Source organism: Rhinolophus sinicus, chromosome 8 (genome assembly GCF_057876585.1).
Source record: "Rhinolophus sinicus isolate RSI-liver-muscle chromosome 8, RSI-T2T, whole genome shotgun sequence".
Lineage (NCBI taxonomy): Eukaryota > Metazoa > Chordata > Mammalia > Chiroptera > Rhinolophidae > Rhinolophus > Rhinolophus sinicus.
In genome coordinates, this window is record NC_142508.1 from 33571308 (window position 1) to 33597447 (window position 26140).

General features: G+C 54.3%; 1 protein-coding gene across 9 annotated transcripts; it reads right to left on the reverse strand.

Annotated features, from left to right (window-relative positions):
• Nucleotides 1-4026: 4026 nt before the first annotated feature.
• On the reverse strand, nucleotides 4027-18760 carry ZNF444 (zinc finger protein 444). Of its 9 annotated transcripts, none has more exons than XM_088800471.1 (5): nucleotides 18293-18760; nucleotides 14686-16667; nucleotides 14125-14469; nucleotides 10250-10334; nucleotides 4027-5163 (listed from the first exon to the last, which is right to left on the reverse strand). In XM_088800471.1, exons 3-5 carry the CDS (start codon nucleotides 14434-14436, stop codon nucleotides 4577-4579), a joined length of 984 nt encoding a protein of 327 aa, XP_088656597.1. In that variant the 5' UTR covers nucleotides 14437-14469; nucleotides 14686-16667; nucleotides 18293-18760; the 3' UTR covers nucleotides 4027-4576. The 9 variants fall into 9 exon arrangements, with proteins under 9 accessions (XP_088656597.1, XP_074171519.1, XP_088656596.1 ...); XM_074315418.2 differs by lacking the exon at nucleotides 18293-18760 and adding an exon at nucleotides 18143-18279 and having other exon boundaries at nucleotides 14686-14870; XM_088800470.1 differs by lacking the exon at nucleotides 18293-18760 and adding an exon at nucleotides 18143-18279.
• Between the last annotated feature and the right edge of the window lie 7380 nt (nucleotides 18761-26140).

The window sequence follows — 26140 nt, forward strand, 5'->3', positions numbered from 1 at the left end:
ATTCCCAGTAATGTGCTCAGGACTTGTGTACCTGACCTCACTGAATCCTCCCACCAACTCTATGACATAGGGATTACACTCCTCGAATGAATGACAAAGACGGAGGCTCAGAGAGGTTAAGTTACTTTCCCAAGATTGCACAGCTAGCAAACAACCAGATTCAAACCCAGACATTTGGACTTCGGAGCCTGTTTGCTTAATCATCATGCAATCATGCCTCCCAGTCATAGTCATGATTAGAGACGGGAGCCATGGTTGGCTCCAAGGTCACGTGTGAGGAAAGAAGTGGAGGACATTTTGTGCCTGAATGGTTCTTTTCCCTATACTGATTCACGCTCATTTGCACCTTAGCAATGCCTCAGTCTCCTGCTTTTATCCTCTTCCCCCCTCCTCTGTTTTCCACAAGGCAGCCAAAATATTGCTTTTACAATACAAATTGGATGATGCAACTCCTGCCCACAACCTTCCAGTGTCTTCCCAGAATGCCAAAAATAAAATTGCACGCTAACTTTAGCCCCCAAACGTTCATGACTCACCTCCTCCTACCCCTCCTTGGTCCAGCCACGCTGGCTTGCTCTTCCTGTGGCTTGTCCTGGCTGGCCCCTCTCCCTGCATCGCTGTGCCTTGATGTTTGCATGGCTGGACTGGCGTAATCCAGGCCTCCACCCAAGTCCCTCCTCAGAGACCTCCCATGACTACTTAGTCTCCACTGCCCATCCCCAAAATGCCCTCTTCATCACATCACCCTTATTTGAACCAAGTTTACCACTGCTGCAACCCCTTTAGTCATCTGTTTACTGTTTGTCTTATCTTCCTCCTCTCTCCCCGACCACTAGCATGTAAGCTCCACTGGACAAGGACTTCTTCTTGGTTCACTGCTATTTCCACAGGCCCCCGACACCAGGCAGGCACAGATGCTCATTAAATTGTTGAATAAAGGAAGCTTTTAGAAGTGATGGCACTGATGGCCACAGTTCTCCACCCCCTCCCAATCCAAGCCCTTTGCAACCCCCACATCGAGGGGCAAGGCCTTTTCCCTCACCCTTGAATACAAGCTGGTAAAATAAGGTGGCAGTGGTTGTGCTGGCCTCAAGAGGCCTTGCACAGCTCTGCTCTGTCACGCTTTTGGAACCCTGCCACTGCCAGGTACAAAAGTCCAGCAGAGTCTGCTAGACAAGGCTGAGTTTTGCTTAGTGGTCACTCACTCCCATCTCCCTCATCTGTGCCTCATGCCCCAATGTCATCGCTCACAGGAGCAATTGAGCCCTGAGGTAAGTTTTAAGAAGGAGGGAAGGGGAACGAACACACACGGCTTAACCCAGAGGGGGGGTGGTAAAGATTGAGAGACGGGCACGGCTTTGGGGTACATTTCAGAAGTGGCATCAGAATGGATTCTGGGGACCAGTGAGCAATCACCCATGTGACCTGGCTACTCCTGTCATTCACCTCCTCACACACTGAAGGGAGCAGGGTTGGGACCTGGTATGTTAACCTCCTGTAACTGGGACAGTCGGACAGGTGAGAGGAGGTGGGTGCAGCAGCCAGAGGGGAGACCGAGGAAAACTCAGCTGACCTCTGCTGGGTCCTGACAGAGCCCCCTGCACCAGGACACAGGACATGGAGCGGGAAGGAAACCACCGTGTCCTGATCCAGAGCCGCTGGCCACCTGCCGGTTCCTACAAGGACTTCCATGGGCACCCATCTGGATTCTCCCCCACCTGGCTCCTCGTCACTGCAGAAGCAGCAGGAAAGGCTACAAAACCACAACCCAGGTTTTCCCTGATGGTGGCCCAGCCACTTACTCGTCCAGTGCCTCAGTTTCCCTGATCTGTGTAATGGGGATAACGACACTGCTTGCCTCTTTTGCTATGACGAGGAAATGAGTGGGTGGGTTTAAGCACTTGATAGAGGGTCTGGCCCACAGTAGGCCCCATTTTTTTGCTGTGATTATCAGAACCTGGTCCTCAGACCCCAGCTTGGCCTCATCACCCCCCACCACTGCCACTTCATGTCCCTCCCAGTCCCCTCTTACGATCCTGCAGCTGATGATGGGGCTTCTTCAAGCCAGTTTTCTCTGCCAGACAGTGGGCATGGTGACATGGACCTCCCAGTGCGAGGGGACACTGCGAGGAAAGGCTCCTGGGGGTGCTCACACTGGGCTGGGCAGCACCAAGCATTTGCATTCGTTCCTTCCCTTTATTTCCAGCAGGAGCCTCATCCACTGTCTCAGCAGGTGGCACTCAGGCCGGGCCTTGCCCGGGAACCCCGGTGGTCGCCTGTCACTCCTTGAGACTGCCTGGCACCCAAACCTCCCTCAGCTGCCTGGGCACGTTCCTACCTCATGAGTCTTGTAAGTGCAACTGCGTGTGAATTTCATTTCTTTAGCACACATTTTGTTTTAATCCAAGCTAGCTTTGTTTATCCTGCTAGAATTATAACTCACCTGCATTCTTTCCCCAGACCCTCCTACCTGTACGTATGCTGTATGTACGCTCCTTTTAATCATGAAGCCCTTAGGACACTGGGTTCTGGTCAGCTCAGACTCACTTCAGGGGCAGCCAGATGGCTCAGTTGGTTGGAGCGCTAGCTCTGAACAGGGTTGCTGGTTCAATTCTCGCGTGGGATGGTGGGCTGTGTCCCGTGCAACTAAAGATTGAAAATGGCAACTGGACTTGGAGGTGAGTTGCACCCTCCACAACTAGATTGAAGGGCAACGACTTGGAGCTGATGGGCCCTGGAAAAACACACTGTTCCCCAATATTCCCCAATTTTTAAAAAATGCTTTATTAAAAAATTGCAGATTAAAAGTTAAAAAAAAAAGAATAAAGCTTCAGGTCTATCAACCATGACTAGGACACAATAACCAAACCTCAAACTAGAATAAGGTTTTAGTCAAAGGTAACAACTTGGCCTGTTATATTCCAGCTCCAGACTCAAGAAGGTGGAATGGCCCCATGTACTGCATGCCTTGAAAACTGGACCAAACAACGCCATGACAACAGGATCCGGAGCAATGATCAACTGCTCCCTGCCTTAACCCCAACAAGTCACTAGGGTCCATGACCCCAACTCTCATAACAACCATGAATAATGATTCTTCCCTTACCTGGCCTGGCCACTAGAGGCCATGGGGAGCCAGGTTTTTGAGAGCACTAGCTCACCTGTGTCTCTGGACTAGGTGCCAACTCCTTAAATAAACTTTTACTTTGCTGCACACTTCTGTTTGTATCTTATTTTGGCTTGGATGTGCACAGGTGAGTGGACCCTTTCAAGTCCACGGTAACAGAAGGTGGGGCCAGCCTCTGGCTGTAGACGCTGGACAGTCTAGCTAGTTGCTTTCCCAGACTCCCTTGCAGCTAGGACATGGCCCATGGCCTGGGGTTTACTGGCCAGACGTTGGTGCATCACCCTGGAGAGAAGGAACCAGGGCCTGGACCCAGGACACTGTGCTAAACTGAGGACCAGCGGTGAGATAGCACCCTCTCACCCCACCTCCAGAGGGCCTCAGAGTGATGGCCTCCAGGAGAGGAGATCCCTCTCTTGGCAAAATGGGTCACCTGAGTCCTACTGACAATATTTGGGGGTCCCCTATGAAATGGGGTCAACTACTCCAAGTAATACTGTTAGCAAGAGATGTGGGTACCATTACTCACAGATGTGGAAACTGACGGGTGTGACCTAAGATTATTGCAGCCAGGAAGCAGTTGGGTAGACCAAACCCAGGCCAGCTTTGCACCGAGCTGAGTCCTTCCGCCTGCCGTGAGATGGAAGTGGGATGATCTTTCCTGGGCTGAGTGGGCGGCGGTTGATAAGCAACGTGTGTGAGCGTCTCCCACGCTGCCAGACATGGGTGACCTGTCACCTCTCACAATCCTTTGTCTTTGGCTCAAGTACAGGAACTGCTGCCCTAGGGTTAAACCCAGACTCCCCGGGCCTCTCCCGCATTGTGTGGGTCCCAGAGAGCCCCTCCCCCAGGCACTCTGCTCCTGGAGGGTGGCGCCTAGGACAGAACCTGGGACTCTGGTCTGCACACCTCATCATTGACTTTATTACTCTGCAGATGCTGGTGAATTGTCTCCAACGCGCTTCCCAGAGCAGGCATCTCTGTCCGTCTCATGCCTTCCTGGGTGCAGAGAAAACCGAGACCAAAGAGTCCACTGCCAGGCCCCTTCCCTGTCCCCCAATCTGTCCTGGGGGGGTCTCCTAGGAGCAAGACCCAGTCCCTTTCCTTTAGCCTTCTCTCCATCAAGGAACCTGCCTGCTGGTCTTGCCCCGTGCTCTCCTGTGCTCCTGGCCCGCCTTGTTCCTCCTTCACCCCCCTGGGTAGGGGATAGGTGGAGAGGGAAGGAGGGGGAGACGGGGGGGGGGGTGCAATGTGGAGGCACCTTTTCAGAGGATGGGAGAGGCTGGGGGGTCAGGAGGTGAGATCCGAACAGGAAAGTGAGATTTGGGACAGAGCTAGGAAGGAATACAGGATGTCAGGGCATTGGACAGTTCAAACACGGGGGTGGGGGAGGGCGGAGAGAAGCGGGTGCTGGAGGTGGGCTGCGGGGCAGGACGACGGCGGGCGGAGCGGCTACCCCAGGGGCCAGGGTGGGAACGGCCCCCCGCCCTCGGGACCTGGAGTGCCTGGCCCGCCGGCGCCACCCGCCGCCCGGCCGTGGATGCGCTGGTGGCGCAGCACGTGCTCGCGGCGCCCGAAACCCTTGCCGCACTCCCAGCAGGCGAATGGCCGCGCGCCCGAGTGCGTCTTGCGGTGGCGCACAAGGTGCTCGCGCCAGTAGAAGGTCTTGCCGCACTCGCAGCAGGCGTGTGGCTTCTCGCGGGCCGGCAGCGGGCGCAGGGCCGGCCCGGGGCCGCCGGGGTGCGTGCCGCGGTGGCGCCGCAGGTGCTCCTTGCGCCGGAAGGCCTTGCCGCACTCGGGACAGGCGTGCGGCTTCTCGCCCGAGTGGCTCTGTCGGTGGCGCAGCAAGTGCGTCGGCTTCAGCGCGGCCTTGCCGCATTCCGGGCAGGACGCGGTGCCCGGGACGGCCAGGAAGGGAAGCAGGCCCGGCGCGGGCGGGGCTGGCGGGGCCAGCGGGGGGCTGCCTGGCTCCTGCTTATAGGGGCGCGGGGCCTGGGTGTCCCCCGTCGCCGGCTCCTCAGCCCCCGAGGCCGCGTCTCCTGCCAAGCAAAGGCACAGTCAGGGCGGTGGCTCCGGGCAGGGCGGAGAGGGCAGTCCCGCAGGGTGATGACGAGTCATCGGTAGGAAGGGCAGAGGTGGGGCAGGGAGGAAGCTCAACACCAGGGGACACTGGGGTGGGTTCTCATTCATTCCTGTGACCCCCACAGCACAGTAAGTGCCCACTAAACAGACCTGCAGATGGATGGGTGGGTGGGAGGGGGTGGGTGAACAGGTGGGGAAAGTGGTACAGCACACAGGTAAAGAGATAGTGTAGGGTGGGCTGATGGGTGAATGGCAGGTCAGCAGGTGCATGGATGGGTGGAGGAAGAAATGGGTAGGCAAGTGAGTAAATGGGTGACTGACGGATGGATGGATGGATGAATGGATGGATGGATGGACGGACAGATGGATTGGTAGGTGAGCAGGTGAATAGATGGATGGTGGAGAAGCAGTAATGGGGAGGAAGATGAAGGGATGAGGAAGAAGGCAGACTGAGGGGTGAAGGGTAGGTGGGTGGGTGACTGTACAGTGTACGAGGGAGCATCTGCGTGGGAATTCAGTGACAAATGGGTGGATGGGTAACAAGAATAAATGAACCATGTATTTCCTTTCTCCACGTTTTCAAACTGTTCTATGGAAATGCAGGGAGATAAGCAACATGTGTTTAACACTAGGACAGGCATGATAAAAACAGCAATACTAACACCTGCCATCTGCCCCAAGTGCCTGGACTGGGGCTGAGCAGTGTAACTATACACTTCGGTTCAACCTCACACACCACAGTCAGGGCAGGTCTATCTTGTCCCGGATACAGAAGGAGGAGGGCACTGAGCTCAGAGGCTGGTCTAAGTGACCTGCCCAACCCAGCTGGCTCCCCTACCTGCCCTCCTGCAGGAAATACCAGGGAAATCTGACCCTCCTTCCCAGGCACACGGATACACTTGTACTTTACAAGTCCTTCCAGCTTTGCTTTTCTGGTGTTCTTCAGGCAGGACCTGAAAAACTACCAGCTCCCAAATATAACCTTGGTCCCTGTCCCCCCTGCATCCAACCTCTTCTGTCCCTGTCCTGCCTCTGTCCTTCATCCTCCCCTGCCCCCGTCCTCCCTGCGTCCTCCATCCTCCCCAGTCCCCATCCTCCCCTGTCCCTGTCCTCCCTGCATCCTCCATCCTCCCGTCCCCGTCCTCCCTGCGTCCTCCATCCTCCCCAGACCCCGTCCTCCCTGCGTCCTCCATCTTCCCCAGTCCCCATCCTCCCGTCCCTGTCCTCCCTGCGTCCTCCATCCTCCCCAGACCCCGTCCTCCCTGCGTCCTCCATCCTCCCTAGTCCCTGTCCTCCCTGCGTCCTGCATCCTCCCCAGACCCCATCCTCCCTGCGTCCTCCATCCTCCCTAGTCCCTGTCCTCCCTGCGTCCTGCATCCTCCCCAGACCGTCCTCCATCCTCCCGTCCCCATCCTCCCCAGACCCCATCCCCCCTGCATCCTCCATCCTGCCCAGACCCCGTCCTCCCTAGTCCTCATCCTCCCCAGACCCCGTCCTCCATCCTCCCGACTCCGTCCTCCCTGCGTTCTCCATCCTTCCGTCCCTGTCCTCCCTGCCCTCCATCCTCCCGACTCCATCCTCCCTGCGTCCTCCATCCTCCCCTGCCCCCATCCTCCCTGCGTCCTCCATCCTCCCCTGCCCCCATCCTCCCTGCGTCCTCCATCCTCCCCTGCCCCCGTCCTCCCTGCGTCCTCCATCCTCCCCAGTCCCCATCCTCCCCTGTCCCTGTCCTCCCTGCGTCCTCCATCCTCCCCAGTCCCCGTCCTCCCTGCGTCCTCCATCCTCCCCAGTCCCGTCCTCCCTGCGTCCTCCATCCTCCCCTGCCCCCGTCCTCCCTGCGTCCTCCATCCTCCCCAGTCCCCATCCTCCCTGCATCCTCCATCCTCCCCAGACCCCGTCCTCCCTGCGTCCTCCATCCTCCCCAGACCCCATCCTCCCTGCGTCCTCCATCTTCCCCAGACCCCATCCTCCCTGCGTCCTCCATCCTCCCTAGTCCCTGTCCTCCCTGAGTCCTGCATCCTCCCCAGACCCTGTCCTCCATCCTCCCTGCGTCCTCCATCCTGCCCAGACGCCGTCCTCCCTGCGTCCTCCATCCTCCCCAGTCCCCGTCCTCCCTGTGTCCTCCATCCTCCCCAGACCCCGTCCTCCCTGTGTCCTCCATCCTCCCCAGACCCCGTCCTTCCTGTGTCCTCCATCCTCCCCAGACCCCATCCTCCCTGCGTCCTCCATCTTCCCCAGTCCCCATCCTCCCCTGTCCCTGTCCTCCCTGCGTCCTCCATCCTCCCCAGTCCCCGTCCTCCCTGTGTCCTCCATCCTCCCTGCGTCCTCCATCTTCCCCAGACCCCGTCCTCCCTGTGTCCTCCATCCTCCCCAGACCCCGTCCTTCCTGTGTCCTCCATCCTCCCCAGACCCCATCCTCCCTGCGTCCTCCATCTTCCCCAGTCCCCATCCTCCCCTGTCCCTGTCCTCCCTGTGTCCTCCATCCTCCCCAGACCCCGTCCTCCCTGTGTCCTCCATCCTCCCCAGACCCCGTCCTTCCTGTGTCCTCCATCCTCCCCAGACCCCATCCTCCCTGCGTCCTCCATCTTCCCCAGTCCCCATCCTCCCCTGTCCCTGTCCTCCCTGTGTCCTCCATCCTCCCCAGACCCCGTCCTCCCTGTGTCCTCCATCCTCCCCAGACCCCGTCCTCCCTGTGTCCTCCATCCTCCCCAGACCCCGTCCTTCCTGTGTCCTCCATCCTCCCCAGTCCCCGTCCTCCCTGTGTCCTCCATCCTCCCCAGACCCCGTCCTCCCTGTGTCCTCCATCCTCCCCAGACCCCGTCCTTCCTGTGTCCTCCATCCTCCCCAGACCCCATCCTCCCTGCGTCCTCCATCTTCCCCAGTCCCCATCCTCCCCTGTCCCTGTCCTCCCTGCGTCCTCCATCCTCCCGTCTCCGTCCTCCCTGCGTCCTCCATCCTCCCCAGTCCCCGTCCTCCCTGTGTCCTCCATCCTCCCCAGACCCCGTCCTCCCTGTGTCCTCCATCCTCCCCAGACCCCGTCCTTCCTGTGTCCTCCATCCTCCCCAGACCCCATCCTCCCTGCGTCCTCCATCTTCCCCAGTCCCCATCCTCCCCTGTCCCTGTCCTCCCTGCGTCCTCCATCCTCCCGTCTCCGTCCTCCCTGCGCCCTCCATCCTCCCGTCCCCGTCCTCCCTGCGTCCTCCATCCTCCCGTCCCCGTCCTCCCTGCGTCCTCCATCCTCCCCAGACCCCATCCTCCCTGCGTCCTCCATCCTCCCCAGACCCCGTCCTCCCTGCGTCCTCCATCCTCCCTAGTCCCTGTCCTCCCTGCGTCCTGCATCCTCCCCAGACCCTGTCCTCCATCCTCCCTGCGTCCTCCATCCTGCCCAGACGCCGTCCTCCCTGCATCCTCCATCCTGCCCAGACGCCGTCCTCCCTGTGTCCTCCATCCTCCCCAGACCCCGTCCTTCCTGTGTCCTCCATCCTCCCCAGACCCCGTCCTCCCTGCGTCCTCCATCCTCCCCAGTCCTCGTCCTCCCTGTGTCCTCTATCCTCCCCAGACCCCGTCCTCCCTGCGTCCTCCATCCTCCCCAGACCCCGTCCTCCCTGCGTCCTCCATTTTCCCCAGTCCCCATCCTCCCCTGTCCCTGTCCTCCCTGCGTCCTCCATCCTCCCCAGTCTCCGTCCTCCCTGCGCCCTCCATCCTCCCGTCCCCGTCCTCCCTGCATCCTCCATCCTCCCGTCCCCATCCTCCCTGCGTCCTCCATCCTCCCCAGACCCCATCCTCCCTGCGTCCTCCATCCTCCCCAGACCCCATCCTCCCTGCGTCCTCCATCCTCCCTAGTCCCTGTCCTCCCTGCGTCCTGCATCCTCCCCAGACCGTCCTCCATCCTCCCGTCCCCATCCTCCCCAGACCCCATCCTCCCTGCATCCTCCATCCTGCCCAGACGCCGTCCTCCCTAGTCCTCATCCTCCCCAGACCCCGTCCTCCATCCTCCCGACTCCGTCCTCCCTGCGTTCTCCATCCTTCCGTCCCTGTCCTCCCTGCCCTCCATCCTCCCGACTCCATCCTCCCTGCGTCCTCCATCCTCCCCAGTCCCCGTCCTCCCGTCCCTGTCCTCCCTTCGTCCTCCATCCTCCCTAGTCCCTGTCCTCCCTGCGTCCTGCATCCTCCCCAGACCCTGTCCTCCATCCTCCCCAGTCCCCATCCTCCCCAGACCCCATCCTCCCTGCGTCCTCCATCCTGCCCAGACTCCGTCCTCCCTAGTCCTCATCCTCCCCAGACCCCGTCCTCCATCCTCCCCAGACTCCATCCTCCGTGTCCTCCATCCTCCCGTCCCCATCCTCCCCTGTCCCTGTCCTCCCTGCGTCCTCCATCCTCCCCAGGTCCCTCCCTCTACATGGCCTCCATCCTCCTGCTTCCACATGCGACCTTGAGATGGCCGTCAAGCTGCTCTGTCCTCCACACCTTTACCCCCAGCACTGGCTCCATGCTGACTCCGAATATCATCAGTCTCCCTCCGGTAGACATGTCAGGTTTCTGCCGTCCACTGTCCGGTCCCTTCTTTGACCTCCCTTCCTCACCCTAAAGTGTGGTCTGGATGGAGCTGGCTCCAGCCCCAGCTCCAAGGGTGGGTGTGTGTGCCAGGCCTGGGTGATTGGCACAGGATGCTGACCCCTGATCACGGTGCCCAGAGAGGGAAGAGCATGGTTGAATGGGAGCCAGCGAGCTGTGGTCCTATGCCTCTGTGCAGCTGCAGGAGGCAGCACCTTGCTGAGACCATGGGCACGTCTCGGCGTGCAATCCTGGTTTTGCCAGCACCTGCTCTCGGGTGATCTGTTTCATTTCTCTACACCAGCCTCTGTGGCTCTAGATGGCAGGCAATGCTGCCCTCCAGTGCAGGGGGGCAGGGAAGGGCGGTGTCTGATTCATCTCCAGCTCCAGGCCTGAACAAATGAATGATGGGCAGGAGGGCAAGCCTCCCACCCCCAACCCCAGGGCTGGGAAAGCCAGTGGTGTGGGAGCCACGGGTCAGCGGCTCACCTAATGGGATCATACCCCCTTCTTCTTTTCCGAGGCCGACCCCAGAGCCTTCTGTCACATCCTGAGGGGCCCTCATCGCTTGTCCCTGAAATGAGAGAGATCACATTCGCAAGTGAGAAACCTGAGTGAGGGCCTCAATTTTTCTCCTTCTCTCTCCCCTCCACCTTTAACCAGTCAGTGAGTCCTACTCCCTGCTATGGGGAAGCCGGCTGTCCTGGATGCCCAGCTCTCCCATGGCGGGGCCCCTGAGAAAGCCACTGCAGATCAGACCCTCCAGCCCCAGGCCAGCCTTCAGGTGACAACAGCAATCTCTCAGAGACCCTGAGCCAGACACGCTGCAACTTCCTGACCCACAGATCCTGCGTGAGATGACAAATGCTTATCTTTTTAAGCCACTAAGTTTGGGGTGACGTTACACAACAGATGACTGATACACCTGGTTTGAATCTTGCTTTAGCTTCTTACTGCCCTTTGCAAACTCCTTGACAAAATGCAGAAGAAAAACATGGAAGCTACTTTTAACTCGGGAAAAATTAAGCAAGCTCAGAAGGGGACTGTTCCTGGCTTGAGTGGCGACAGCCCCGAGGGAATGGTGCCAGCCAGGAAGGTTAAAGAAAAAGCTCAGAGTGGCAATTTCCGGTTCTTGGACAGTCATCATTACTCCTCCAGCCCCTGCCCCCCATTGAAGACTAGACTTCTCCTGGTGCCCATGGAAAGTTGCCTCATGAGCTGTCTGTATCCAACCCACTTCCTCACATTTAACTTGTTTCAAACGCTTTTGGACTAAAGCATTGGTCAGGGTGAAAATCAGCGATGGCAACATTCTATCAGCTGGGGAGAAGACTCAGCAGGAAGCTTCTGGAGCCTTTCGTAAAAGCACGTTGTTTGGGATGTATGCCCACTGTCTGGGCTGTGGCAGGATGGGTGAGTTGTGGCTGTGAAGACTCCTGGCCATCTGGGCTACACAGGGTGTGATGGGGCTGTAGGTGCTGTCCTGTTGCTTGCTTCTGCAGCTTCCCACATGCGCTGGCCCCTGCTACCCCCAGCAGCCCCATCTCTGGCCAAGTCCCCGCCTGGAACTCTAGTCCATGCCACAGTAAACAGCTTATGTGTTCTGTGCATGCCAGGCTCTCACACACCTCCACTCCTGCCTGAAACACCCTGTCCCATCCCGTCGACCTTGGGAGTTGGCTGAGCCCCCATCTCAGCCACAAACAGGTGTACAAGGAACATCCCTTTTAATAACACTGCACTTTTTAATAGCTTTATTGAGGTTTAGAGGACGTACAATAAATGCATGTAAAGCACATTACGCGATGAGTTTTGACTTATGTACATGTTCAAGCCACCATGGCAATTGAGTATACAGCTACCACGCAACAGTCCTTGCACACAGGTGGGGTTCCCCTACCCAAATGCAACCACTGATGTACTTCCTCTAACTACAGAGGCGTTCTCGTCTTCTAGAACTTTACCCAAATAGAACCACACAGTGAACAGGTGGTCTGTTCCTTTGTTTGTTTGGGTCCGGTTTCTCTCACTCAACGTAATTATTCTGAGCTTAGGATATTGGCCTATAGTTTTCTTGTAACGTCTTTGATTTTGACATCAGGGGAAGGTTGGCCCCATACAAAAAGCTGGAAGCAGCCCCTCTTCTTCTATTTTTGAGGACAGTCTCTGTGGAGTGGGTGTCATTTCCCCTGGGATGCCAGACTTCGCCGATGCAGCCACCTGGCCCATCACACCAATTGTTCACGTCCGTGCTCGCCCGTCTCCTCCAACAGATGGCAGGTTCCCAGGGCCCAGGAACTGCCCTGTCTTGCTTCTGTGGTGTTCCTGGTGCCAATATTTTTATAAGAACTTTATTTAGATACGATTCTGTACCACAGAATTCACCCACTTACAACACAACTCAGTGGTTTTTAGTAGATCCAGAGTTGTGCAAGCGTCACCACAGTCAATTTGAGAGTATTTCCATCCTCCCCAAAAGAAACCTTAAACCCATCAGCAGTCACTACCCTTCCCCGCCCCCCAGTCACTGGGAACCACGCATGTACTTCCTGTGTCTGCGGATTTGACGCGTCTGGGCAGTACATAGAAACAGAATCACGCAGACACAGTGTTTTTGACTGGCCTCACACATAGGTCCTCAGGGTTCATCCATGTTGTGTCGGGGCTTCATGCCTTCTCACGGCTGAGGCACAGTCCATGCTGTGACCACTGCATTTGCTTTCCCATGCCCCAGCCGGTGCACACACAGTTTCTACTCTGGGACTATCACGAATGATGCCGCCTGGCTGTCCCTTATCCCACACAGGGTACAGATCAGTGTTTTCATTTCTTCTGGGTGCACACCCAGGAGTGGAACTACGGGATCACAACACGCAGCACGTCCTCGCTTAACCTTGGCGGCGGGTCCTGAACTTCAAGCAAAACCCACTTCACCACTGGCTGATGTACACAAGAGTTAAGTTCCCATGGCGTCTCATCTGCGTTCTACGTTTAACCTTTTGGAGGAACTGCTGGACACTTTCCCACTGTGGCTGCCCCACTTTACACTCCCGGCAGCATGGAAGAGGGCTGCAGTTCCTGGCACTGAGAGAGTGAACGGATGGATGGATAAAGGTCAAACCGTCTGCCTTCACGGTGAAGACGCGGGTGTGCGCAGGTAGGGCTGGGGCCCGGCATGAGGCCAACCAGGTCCCTGGATACCTCCATCCACAGACCTGCTTGCAGGCGCTGAGCGAGTTACCCGCCACCCTGTCAGTCCAGAAGGGGCTGGGCAGCACATGGTCTTCACCCCGAGCCCCCATTCAGAGAGGTGGAGGCCGAGCGCACAGCGTGGAGAGCCCCCAGCTCCTTGGTCAGCACACCTGGGAGTGGGGGCCAGGCAGCCGCACTGCCGGGGATGCTAGGGCACACCCAAGCCTAAGAACCTTCAGTGCTCTGCAGGACCCCACAGACGTCGTAGGGCTCGGCCTGGGGTCACAGACACGGGACACTGCCACGCAGAGGCCCAGCACTGCCCACAAGCAGAGGGGCCATGGGTGCTCAGGGACCATCAGCAGGAATCTGGGGCCACAGCATGTTAATTCTCTGCCTCCCACACCCCCTAACTAGCTGTGCGACCTTGGCCAAGTTGCTTAACACATCTGAGCCTCCTATCATCATCTGTGAGACAGAGGACAGCAGGACCCAGTGCCGACCCCTCACGACCACATGGTCAGTGGGATTTATTGGGGGCTTTTAGCCATGCTGTGCCAGCCCAACCCCCAGAGGGGACTGGAGACTGATGCCAGCCAAGGGGCAGTCAACTGTGTGTATGTGCCCAACCCCTAACAAAAGCCATGGACACCAGGTTCGGGGAGCCCCCGGTGCCTCCGCTCCATCCCTGGGAGAGGAGACCGGAAGCTCCACGTGTGAAAGTCCCCGGTCCCTGGCCCTGCACCTCCTCCCTGGGCTGATTTAACCTGCGTCCTTCTGCTGTAATAAACCATAACCGTGAGCACGCCGGCCTTCCCTGAGTTCTGAGTCCTTCTTCTACTGGGCTGTCAAAGTGAGGGTTGTCTTGGGAACACCCAAATGGGTGCCAGGAGGGAGGGTGGTCTTCAGAACTGTTCCATCTACACTATACCACCAGTCTGACCTCATACCTGCACTACAGCACCCCTACTCTCCATCACACCCTTGATGCCAGGGTTCATGGAGCCTGTTTTGTTTGCACACGAGCAGAGTGTCACTCCAAGCTGAAGCCGGGTGGCCGTCTGCAGAGCAGACAGTAAGGCCACGAGGGGCAGGCAAGTCTCCGACCACCGGGAGGTGGCCGCTGAGGGACGTGGGTGCATGGGCCCTCCCACCAGCCGCCCGCAGCTCACCCAGAGCTCCTCCAGCAGGGCCACGGCCTCCTCCCCGCTCTGGGGCCGCCGGCTACACACCCAGGCCTGGATGTCGGCCGGGAAGGCGCTCAGGAACTGCTCCAGAACCAGCAGCTCCAGCATCTGTTCCTTGGTGTGCACCTCGGGCTGCAGCCAGTCCCGGCACAGGGCACGCAGCCGGCCCAGCGCCTCGCGGGGGCCCGGCGCGTCCCCCAGGTGGAAGTGGCGGAAGCGGTGCCACGGCGAGTCGAGGGCCAGGCCCTCAGTGGCCTGGCCCTCCTGCTTCACAGGCTGGGGGCATGGGACCTCCATGGGAGCCGGCGAGCACTGGGGAAACAGCACCACCTGTGGGGAAGGAAGTTCAGCATGGTGAGAGCCCAGCCAGACGTTCTGGAACCCTCCACTTCCTGCTGTGGGGGAAGGACAGCAGGGGTGCGGGGTCTGGAACCACACCACGGAGATGCACACCCCAGCACCCCAATTAGGAGCGAAGTCAACTAGAACAAGTGGCATTGCCTCTCTGTGCCTCAGTTTCCCCCCTAAGATGAAGTGCTCACCCACCTGGTGGCTGCAGACGGCTGCCTGAGAAGGTTGCTGAGGGGTGCTGCTCTCAAGTGTCTCACAGACGACAGGTGCTGGAGGAAGGGGGGCTATGAACCCCTCCTGGGACAGGACAGGTGCAAATCCTGGCTCAGCCCCTCCTGGGGGTGACCGGGGCACCACTGTACCTCAATCTCCTCCACGGCCTCGTTGTGAGGGTTAAACAAGAAAACACACACAGGACTTACAGAAGGCCTGGCACACAGCAGGTACTCAGAAATGTGAGCGACCATAGGCACCATTGGTACTACGATCGCTTTGCCTGATCATGTACCAACCCGTGTCCCCCACTGCAGGATGGCTGCTCAAAAGCCACCCTCTGTCTCTTCCTTACTAACTGCTGTGCTAAACTGTGATTCCCAAATCCATTAGGTTCAAGCTGTAACCCCCATGTGACTGCATCTGGAGATGAGGTTTTTCAGGAGATAATTAAATGAGTGGGGAAATTGGTCAAAAGGCACAAACTCCCAGTTACAAGATGAGTATGTAATGGAGACCTAATGAACAGCACGGTGACAATAGCTAACAATACTGTGTTGTATACTTAGAAGTTGCTAAGGCAGTAAATCTTAAAAGTTCTCACTACAAGAAAAAAACTGTAACTATATGAGCAGATGGATGTTAACTAGACTTACGAGTATTGTGGTGCTCATTTTACTACATACATACGTATCAAATCATTATGCTGTACAACCTAAATGAAGACAATGTTATGTGTCAATTATATGTCAATAAAACGGGGGAGGATTAAATGAAGTTCTAAGGGTGGGGTCCTAATCTAATAGGACTGATGGCCTTCTAAGATGAGGAAGAGATATGTCCCTATGATCTCTCTGCCAAGTGGGGACACAGCATGGAAGCCCCATCGATAAGCCAGGAGGAGGGCTCTCACCAGACGCTGAATCGGCCTGCATTTGATCTTGGACTTCTGGTGTCCAGAACTCTGAGAAGTAAATGTCTGCTGTTGAAACCGCCCCTCACTCTATGGTATTTTGTGATGGCATCCCGAGCATACTATGACATTAGTGGACCCCAGTCACGTTTGGGTATTGGGAAATGTGGCAGACTGCGAGAGTTCCCCTCTATCTAATCTCCCATTTTTCCTTTGTGTAATCACCCCACTCTATCCCAGAAGAAGCTCTGTGCCCTCCACTTCCTCTTCCCCCTTCCCAAAGGAGGGAACACAGATGTGGTAGTGGCATCAGTTATGAGGATGACACAGAGCCTAGAGCAATGGTTCTCAACCAGGGGCAATGTGACCCCCCTGCCACTTTCCGGCTGGAAATGTCTGAAGACACTTTTGAATGTTGGAAAAGGGGTAAGCGTAGCGGTGCTGTTGCCTGGGGGGGGCGGGCAGGGATGCTACTATGGATCCTACAGTGCACAGGACGCCCCCACGGCTAAGAAACCCCAGCTTGTAAGAGTGGTCCTCAATGATCTGGGGACCCCTGGGGGTGCCAAGCCCCTCCTGGGGGACACTGCAAGGTCAGAACAGTCGTCATCCTGACACTAAGACATTATTTGCCTCTTTGCCTCTCATTTTCTCCTGAGAGTACAGTGGGGTCTTCAGAGGCCGATGGCCACAAGCTGAATGCAGAAGCAGATGACCCAGCAGTCTTCTTTTAAGACAGACATTTGAGAGATTCACAAAGAAACGTTTCCAACTCTTCCTTTCGGAAAACACGGTTGTTTCGTATTTTTAAAATGTTATTTATATTAACACATGAAGAATTGACTACTGCTATTTCTAAATGCATGAATACTTTGAAATTTTCTCAGTCTTCTTTTCTTATAAGATACATACCAAAAGCTGTAACTCCTGTAAACAACTCTGCTTTGGGGCCTTCAATAATTTTTAAAAATATGAAGGAGTCCTGAGTCCAAATTGAGAGCCCCCAACCTGGGGAGGAGGTCAGGAATGTGGGCGAAATCTGGCCTGCAGCCTGTTTTTAAAAAAATGATGCATGCTGATTAATTAAATGGTTAAAAGATGGGCTCTGACACTGGGCTCCAACTTTCAGCTCTGCCATTGGTCTGCTGTGTGACCCTGGACACATGACTTGCCTCACATAATTTGTCTACCAGTAATACAGGACTAATAATGGCTCCTTCCCCATAAGGGGTTTTAGAAATGGGCCGGCACTGAGTAAGCACTCATTGAAGACCTGCCTACTCCAGGTTTCCTAGCTTTGGCTGGATAATTAATTCTGTGTGTGGCAGCCATCCTATGCCATGAAAATGTGGAGCAGCTGCCCTGGCCTCTTTCCACCAGATGCCAGTAGTATCTCCCCAGTTGTGACAACCAAAAATGTCTCCACATATTGCCAGGTGTTCCTTGGGGGGCAAAGTCGTCCCTGGTGGAGAGCCACTGGTCCATGGGATAAATATTTACTCAGAGCACAAGGGCTCTGGAGCAAATCCCAGCTCTGCCACCTCCCAATTATTTGTCCTTGGACAAGGTACACCAAAACTCCATTCCATAGCAGTAAAATCATACTAACCCAAGAGTCGCAGTAAGAATTCAACATATAAGGAAACAGGTGCTGAGAACAGCACCTGGGCTAAGCAAGCCCTCACCCAAAGTTAGTTACTCAAATTACTGTTACTTCCTGAGGTGCTGGGGATGCCGCTGTTACAACCACCTACATTAAAATCTAGCTATAAATTGGAATAGATGTTAAAATATGAAATAAAAGAGGGATAGAGTGGAGGCTGACTGGAGTAGAGGTGAGGGTTGCGGGGGGAAGCCTCAGATGATAACAGCAAACACAGCCTCGAAGCACTGCCCACCCCCATCAATGAATTTAATCCCTTGCAACAAGCTAATGAGGTGAGTACTCTTCAAGAAAGAAATAAAACCAGGCCAATTAATCTCATCCTCAGGAATCCTACAATTTACAAAAGTGAGGCTGCGCTTGTGAAAACAGCGCACAAAACGGACCACCTGCATGCCGTCTATGTCGATGATCTTCCCCTAAATCGTATTCCCCCCAACCTTTCCAACGGGTTCGGTCCCCAAACTCCTCGGTAGGGCCCAGCCCCACCCCCTGCCGGAATCCCCTCCCCCTCCCTCCCTCCCTCCCTCCCTCCCTCCCTCCCTTCCTTCTCTCCCTCCCACTTCCTAAGCCCTCCCCAATTCCCCTCCCTCCATTTCCAACTCTCACCTGCAATATCCACCTCGGGAATCCACAACCCCCCCCCACTTCCCAACCCTCCCGCTCCCCCCAGCCCATCCTCCTCCCGTACCTCTCCCTTCGCCCAGACCCCTTTTTATCCCCTCCCCCTAACTCTCCCATCCCTCCCTCCTCCGGCCTCCAGGCCCCCCCCCAAAGATCGTCCAACGGCGCCCCCCATCTCTCCCTCTTTTCCCCTCACTCACCTCACTCTCCCAGGCGAGGCCCCCCAAACCCCCCCTCACCTCTTCGCACATGCGCACAAGGCCCATTGGGGCTCCATGCCCCGGCAGGCTTTGCGCCAAACTCCTCCGTCCCTCTCCCCCCACAACACTCGCAGAGATCTAGTCGTCCGTTCCGCCCAACAAACCACCCCTCAACTTTGCCGGTCTCACCCAGAACTACATTTCCCAGGAAGGCTCGCGGCAACGACGGCTTCCCATTGGCTTTCGCCGTGGCGACCCGCGCGCTCCTGTCTTCGAAAGTCTCCGCCCGCGCCAGAACTACACTGCCTGAGATGCACCAAAGCCTGCGAGCGGCCTATTGGCCATCGCGAACGTCCTCTCCCCAGCTGTCCAGGCTTTGGACTACGTTTCCCAGAGCGCATGCAGGCTTCCCATTGGCCCGCGCGCGGCACCGGGCAGGCACAGATGTGCCGACAGGGAGCCGTGGAGGGCGTAAGGGGGAAGGAGGAGCCACAGCGGCGTTGTCGTGGAGATCGGAAGAGGCCGGGTGCTGCCGGGCACTCGGGAAATGGGGCCCCTGGCCCCGAGGAATCGGCAGGCGAAGAGGAGGGGCCAGGACGAGAGTTCTGCGCCAATCGGAGCCTGTAGGGTGCGTCTCCTTGACAATGGGTCGCCTTTCACCCCTCCCCCACCTTGCCGAACTAACAAGGTCCCAGGTCCGTTGGCGGTCTGGACGTGACCCAGGCGCTCTGGTTCGGCTCTGTCTGTATGAACCTGACACACAAGTCTCTGGCCTCAGTTTACCCTCTGTTAATCGGGCGAGCGTACCACCTACCACACGTCCTCCACGTACCCTCGTTGGACATGGAGACTGCCACCGATTCCCCATCTCAGAAACGGGAAGAATATTTGGTTGTTAGAGCGGGAAAGAAGCCGAGAGATGAGTTACAGCTCCAGATCCTGTAGCTCCAGGCCTGAGGACGGCTCACCCAGGCCGCGTGGACCTGAAGAAGTCATCCCCGTATACACAGCGTTTCCTCATCTGTTGCAACGACCTGCATTAAAATCTAGCTATAAATTGTGAGGTTGAGAATGAGACACCCCGCCCGCACCTCCACGGCCCGACTGGTGTTAAGACAAAGTGTGACAATGGCTGGCACGTAACAAGGACTCTTCTAATGGACAGTAACTTTTCCCACAGGTTTCACAAGCGGTTAGTGGCTCAGTCAACTTCCTGCTCCAGAAAGCCAACCGCTTTGCTGTGGCCTCTCCTATCCCGGCCACCTCTCTGGCCCATCTGCCCTTTTGCCTAATGTGTTCCAGTCACGGAACTTTCCTCTTCCAAGAACCTGCTGATCTTTTTCCCACTCACATCCAATTGCCCACTTGACGGCTCCACTTGGACTTTATTTTTTAACAGTTGACATACAATATTGTATTAGTTTCAGGTATACAGCTTGTGGTTCGACATTTATATACCTTAGGAAGTTTATATATCTTAGGAAGTGATCCTCCATAAGTCTAATACACATCTGACACCACACATAGTTCTTACAATACTATAGACTATATTCACTGTGCTGTACTTTACATCCCCGTGACTGTTTTGTAACTACCAATTTGTACCTTTGTCACCCAGTCTCCCTACCCCCCTCCCATCCTACCACTATCAAAATGTTCTCAGTATGAGTTTGTTTCTTTGTGTTTGTTTGTTTATTTTGACCATTGCTCTCCGCCCTGTCACCTGGTTCCCATGACTCTCACCTGAACAAGTGCACAGGCCCCCTAGAGAGTGTCCTGCTGGCCTCCTTCCCCTCCTGCACCCTGGTCCATCCTCCACACAGCAGCCAGAGGGACCTTTTTTTCCCTAATTGTGGTAAAATATACATAAAATTTAGTATTTTGTCCATTTTTAAGTGTCCAGGTCAGTGGCGTTGAGCACGTTCACATTGTTGTGCCGCCATCACCACCATCCTCTCCAGAACTTTCTCATCTTCCAAAACCGAAACTCTGTACATTAAACACTGACTTCCTACTCGCTCCCCTAGGCCCTGGCAACCACCATTCTACTTTCTGTCCATGAATTTGACAACTCTAGGGACTTCCTATAGGTGGAATCACACAGTATTTGTCTTTTAGTGACTGGCTTATTTCACTTCTCATCACGTCCTCCCGGTTCATCCATACTGTAGCAGGTGTCAGAATAATAAAAGACTGAATAATGTTCCATTGTATGGATGGACCCCATTTTGTGTATCCATTCATCAGAGGGCTCTTCTTAAAACTTAAATAGGATCATGTCACTTTTCTGCTTAAAACCCTCCAGTGCAAACACATAATTGCACCCCTTCAGACCCAGGATTCCTCTAGCTTATATGTGCCTTTGTGCAAATTAGAAAAGGGCCCCCGAGCAGGGCATAGGGCTCTGTAGGTAGATCGGGAGGTGGGTTCAGCCCCCATGTCCCACTTGGCTGGGTGCCCGTAGGTAGGATAAAAGTTTTGCCCCCACCCTCAGCCAAACGCCACTCCCCCTCATGACCACTTTTCTACACCACTGTGCCTCACGGGCCTTTAACAGCAGTTCTCAAAGTCAAGGACACAGAGCATCACCTGGAAGACTTAGAAATGCAAATCCCGGCCCCCACCTGAAACCCACTGCATCAGGCACTGGGGTAGCCCCCGAACTTTGACAAGGCCCCCAGGGGATTCATGCACCAGCCGGCCGGCCTGTTAGAATAGTAACCACAGGGCTCATGCCAGGCTTCCTGAGTTAGTACCTGCAAAGCACCTAGAACACTGCCCGGAAGAGAGGAAGCAGTCGATAAGCATTACTTGACCTACAGCTGAGAACTAAGAAAAGCAAGCCCAACCCAGATGCAAAGTTGACACCCCCCCCACCCCCGCACCACCCCACCCTGTAATGAAAACTGCTGATTTTACCACACAATGTCCGATTCATGTATGCTGGCCTGTATGATGAGACATCCCGAGTTTAGGGCACCACACAGCATGTGTGTCAGGGTTCAGACTGCCACCCAACACACCCCAGCTGCGACACCCTGGGCAAACCAGCTAATTAGTATCTTTATCTGAAATGGAGATGATCTAGCCCTACGATCCGAGGGGAACAATGAGGACCCGATTAGGGGCCCTGCCTATTGGCCTAAGCCCATCATGATGTTCCCAGTCTTGCTAGTGATTGGCTGAGGGTCGGGTGAGAGACAGTTCTGGCCAAGAAGTGTGAAGGAAGATTGGTGGGGTACCCTCAGGAGAGGTTTCCCCACTTCTTAAACAAGAGGTGGGCAGCAACAGGTATCCTTCTGCATTGTCCTATCTGTGGGTGACACTACACTGTGGCAGCCACCAGGCTGCCATAGAGGTGATCTTCAGAGATCCCACGTAGGCTGGGAGGGAGGAGCCGGCAATGGAGGAACCAGGCCTTCCTGGCACCAATGAGCTGCAGAATTAAGCCACCCTCGCTGGAGTGCCCCTACCTCCAGACTTCCCTTTGCATGAAATAATAAGTCCTCTCAAGGCTTTTCAAGTCAAGTCCAAACCAGAAGTGACAAAGTCACGCACGTATCCAGGGCCAGCTTCATGGGACTGCAGCCTGGACAGTCTCATGGGGCCCCACGCTGAGTTTAATGCGCTCATGTGGCCATTGTGAAATTCTTAACACTGTTTTTTCCCCAACACGAGGCTTTGCATTTTCATTCTACTCCGGACCCTGCAAATTAAGTAGCCCTTCAGGGAGCATCACCTTGCTGATGTGTGCAGTGTCTGCCCTTCACCACTTTGTGTTCATCGTTCAAGTGCATCGTAAACATTAGGGAGGAGTGGGATGAAGGAATGACACCTTGAATGTCCTCCCTCCAGTTCTTCACCTGCTAATATTGTACATCCCTCAGTGATCAGTTCAGATGCCACCTACTCCATGAAGCCTTCCCAGACCACTTCCACCCCAATCAACCTGCCTCATCTGAAATCCTCAGGTGCCCCTACTCTCTCCACTTGGTGCCTGGTCAATTTTTTGAGTCAACCCCACCCACCCTCTGGTGAGCAACTCAATAGCAGAGGCCCAGTTGTTGCCAATTCCCAGCTTGGGGCCTGCCCAGTGAAAGACTAAACAAGGATTGAGGGAAAGTGGTTCTCACCCTACTTCCTGGGCCCAAGGGTGAGGATTCCTTTGGCAATAAGGTTAGCCCATACCTTACCAAAGCCTGCAGTCTCCTTTGTAGCACCGCTGTAATTATAACCCAAAATAATAATTAACATTTCCCTTTGCGTGAGGCTTTAAAGCAGGCCGATCCCCCAGGGCAGGGACGTGTCTGGTTCATCTCTGGGTCTCCAGCCCCTGGCACCCAGAGGCTCAGTTAATGTTTATTGGACGAATGGATGATGGTTGCGAAGGTGAAGGTGGGAGAGGACAGACCTGGATGGTGTGTCCCTGTCAGTCTGCACCTCACAGTGAGGGCTCCTGGGGGGCTGAATTTGAGCATGAGTCATCTTCACCAGGAAACACTGGAGAATGAATAATTAAATTGTTAATACATTGCTTAATGATGGGCTCACACTCCCCACTGTGCTGTTTCACCCTTATGCTCACCCCAGGAAATGTCAGAGCAGATGAAAGCATCAGCCCATTTTACAGTCAAGACAAGTGAGGCTCGGGGAGGTTACTGTGCCTTCCCCAAGGGACACAGCAAGAGAGAGACAGAGGTGGGGCCGCACCCAGGTTTCACCACCAGCCTTGTCTCCCTCCTGGAGGACCCTGGGCCAGCTGAGACGGCAGGTCTTCCCTGGCCAGGAAACCCTCTTCCCTGGACGCACTGTGAGCAGGGCCTGTGACAAGAAAGAATCAAACAGATTTATCTATCGTCACACAGTTCTGGAGGCTGGAAGTCCAAGTTCAGGGTGTCAGCAGAGTTGGTTTCTCACAAGCATTGACTTGGGGGTAACAAGTAAGTTTCAGTGAGTAAGCAAATTTGCAGCTATGGAATCCACATATAATGAGGACTGTCTATTTTTTTACAAATAACTTTTAGTTCTTTGTCAAGAGAGAATACCAACCAGACCTGAAAGTAGTGTTCTTGTGTAAACATGAAGTACAGGTCACTGTGTGAAGTGGCCTTTTCCAGGGTCAGTTATTTTGGGATACTGAGGACTTTGCGTGACGGTTAGTGTCCTTCCACAGAGGCTTGCAGGCGTTCAGAGCTTCTCTCTCCACCAAATTATGCATATAGAAATATAAAGAAGGTGCCAAAAAATGTACACACATTTTAAAAAAAGAAAACAAACTGTATTAAAATTGTAATACTCAATATACACCAATAACAAAAGATGAATACAAGTCACGTTTGACTTCTGCAATTACAAGAGGTGCTCAAAGTGGTTACCATCAGCGTCCAGACTCTTCTGATTATGGCGAACATTGTTTGGTAGAAATGTAACACATAAATGACATCTCTTAAAATGTGTGTACATTTTTTTGGCACCCCTGGTATATATACATACATGTATATGTATATGTATATGTATATGTATATGTATATGTATATGTATATGTATATGTATATGTATATGTATATGTATATGTATATGTATAGAGAGAGCGGGAGAGAGAGAGAATTCCGATCTGGGCAGCCTGAAGTCAGAGCAGGCCCTTCACCTTTGTAAAATGGAGCCCCACCTCACCAGTGGCCCCTTTGGTGTGCCAGGGAGATATGAGGTCAGATATGGAACCAGCAACCCAAAACATCTTATGTCCTGTGATAATGTCAGGAAAACCCGCCAGAGATAAATAAGCATTTATTTAAAAATGAACGCCTGCGGCAATGAAGAACCACTTCTGTGGTCCCTCAAAACCACTAGGAATTCATGCCGAACTTTTTATAGTTCTGAGAACAATTCACCGCCTAAAGAAAAAAGTATAACCGGTTTTACAGTTTGTTTACACTAACCAATACCACTTACACCTCTCTCGTTAATTTTCTCATAACATTTGTAATTGCCAAAGCAGGTGTCTGTTGAAATGAGCTGAAACCTTAAGCCTCACATATTTTTCTTGTTAAATAAGGAGCATATTTTAAAAAATGAATTTACAAAAAGCTTATTAAGTTAGCTTTATAGTTAAGGAGGTCTTTGAGGGGATTTTTTTGTTGTTTTTTAATTTTCGTTTTTTGTTACGTTTTTGGTAATCCATCTCTCCTTGGTGTCAAGAGTTTTAAGGGACAGAAAGTGCAATGTAGGCCAATTCAATCTCATTTGGGGATTTCAATTCTTTAACAGATGTAGTTAGAAAAGCATTCTAGTGAGACAAACATTTATTTCACAGTTAAAGAAGAAATGCATAGTTACGCTTTCATATTTCTTTTCAAAAAGGAGTTGCTGTGGTGGGGGAGTTTGCTTTACCCACCAAAAAACTCCCTTTGAAATCCAAATGCCCCACATAGTGATGTTAGGAGGTGGGGCCTTGGGGAGGTGACTAGGTCATGAAGGGATTAGTACCCTCATAAAAGAGGCTTCAGAGAGATCCTTTACTGGCTTCCACCTCGTGAGGACACAGTGAGAAGCTGGACGTGAACGAGGAAGGGGGTCTTCCACCTGAAGGTGACCATGGTGGAGCTTTGAGCCTGGACTTCCAGCCTCTAGGAACAGTGAGCAATACATTTCCGTTGTTTATAAGCCACCCAGTCGGTGGCATTTTGTGACAGCTGCCCAAATGGACTAAGACAAGAGGAAACACACTTACATGTGTGTGTCTACAGCGCTGTCTTCCACATGTACAACCTATTTCATGGGATTCACGGGAGGATGAAATGAGATCATGTGAACAGATCAGCAGTGTCCAGCCGGCGAAATTTCAGTTGATACTATTAACTCCTTGGACTGTGACATAAGATATCTGGTCTTCATCCAAGGTTCCTGGCTCACAGCTCTGGCAACCCTTGGAATTCTCTAAATGTGGAGTGGGACAGGGGTGTCTTTTGTTATGTTAATGAGGTAGCTTTTGGCCGGGGCTCATTGTCGGGAGAACCAACCACATGGTTAGAGGTTTGGAACTTTCAGACCTACGGCTCCCAGCCTGGAGGTCTGGGAGGAGAGCAGGGCTGGAGGTTGAATCAGTTGCCAATGGCCAGTGATTTAATCAGTCATGGCTTGTAATGAAGCCGCCATGGAAACCCAGGACAGCACCTTGGCCTCTTTTATCTGAGAGCGTGGGAACTGGAACATGCAGGGCCCCAAGCTCGAGGACAGTATCTCCTTCGATCGAGACCTTGTCTTCATCCGGCCGTTGGTTCATATCCTATAATGTCCTTTGTAATAAATCGACAGTCCTGTGAATACACAGGTTTTCTTGAGTTCTGTGAGCCATTCTAGCAAGTTGATGGAACCCAAAGAGGAGTCATTGGAACCTCCAATCTCTAGCAGGTTGGCAGGAAGCACAGGTAAGACCCGGGGCTTGCACTGGTGTCTGAAGTGTGCGTGTGTGTGTGCGTGCGTGTTTCAAGAGTTTCAGAATCAGATAGATGTGGGTTTGAGTCTCAGTGCTGCCCTTGCTCACTGTGGGTTCAGGACAAGAGGGCCCATCATTATAACCGGGGGTGGCAGGTGGAGGGGACAGCTGGCACAAACACTTAGAAGTGGGGAGATGGCAGCACATCTGGGAAACTTTCCAGTAGTTCCCTATGGCGATAGCCTAGTGTTACCTCAGGGGTCACCAGTGGGGCACTCAGAGATGCTGAGTCTGGAACAGTAGGTCAGATGAAGGGTCTCGGAGGCTGGGCTGAGCAGCTCTGCCTCCCTCATTGATAGGAGGGCTTTGGACAGGAGAGGAATGGTCATAATGGGGTGTTAGAAATCTCTTTCTGAGGCTGTGTTCATATCCCAGCCCCACCACTTGCTGTGTGGCCTTGCACATACTATTCAACCTCTCTGGGTCTCAGCTTTTTTGTCTGAAACTTGGACAAGAGTCTTCCCTGCCTCCTTCAAGCAATGTTGTAAGTTTGAAGATGCTTTGGACACGTGAAAGTCTTAGGTGTCTCCATTACTAAGGAG

Coding starts and splice junctions, on each gene's coding strand:
- ZNF444 (XM_074315411.2), bottom strand. CDS start 18,169: ATGGGCCTTGTGCGCATGTGCGAAGAGGTGAGGGGGGGTTTGGGGGGC. Junction 14,470..18,103: donor GCCTCGCCTGGGAGAGTGAG/GTGAGTGAGGGG, acceptor CCTTCCCCACAG/GTGGTGCTGTTTCCCCAGTG. Junction 5,164..10,249: donor AGGGGGTATGATCCCATTAG/GTGAGCCGCTGA, acceptor TTTGCTTGGCAG/GAGACGCGGCCTCGGGGGCT.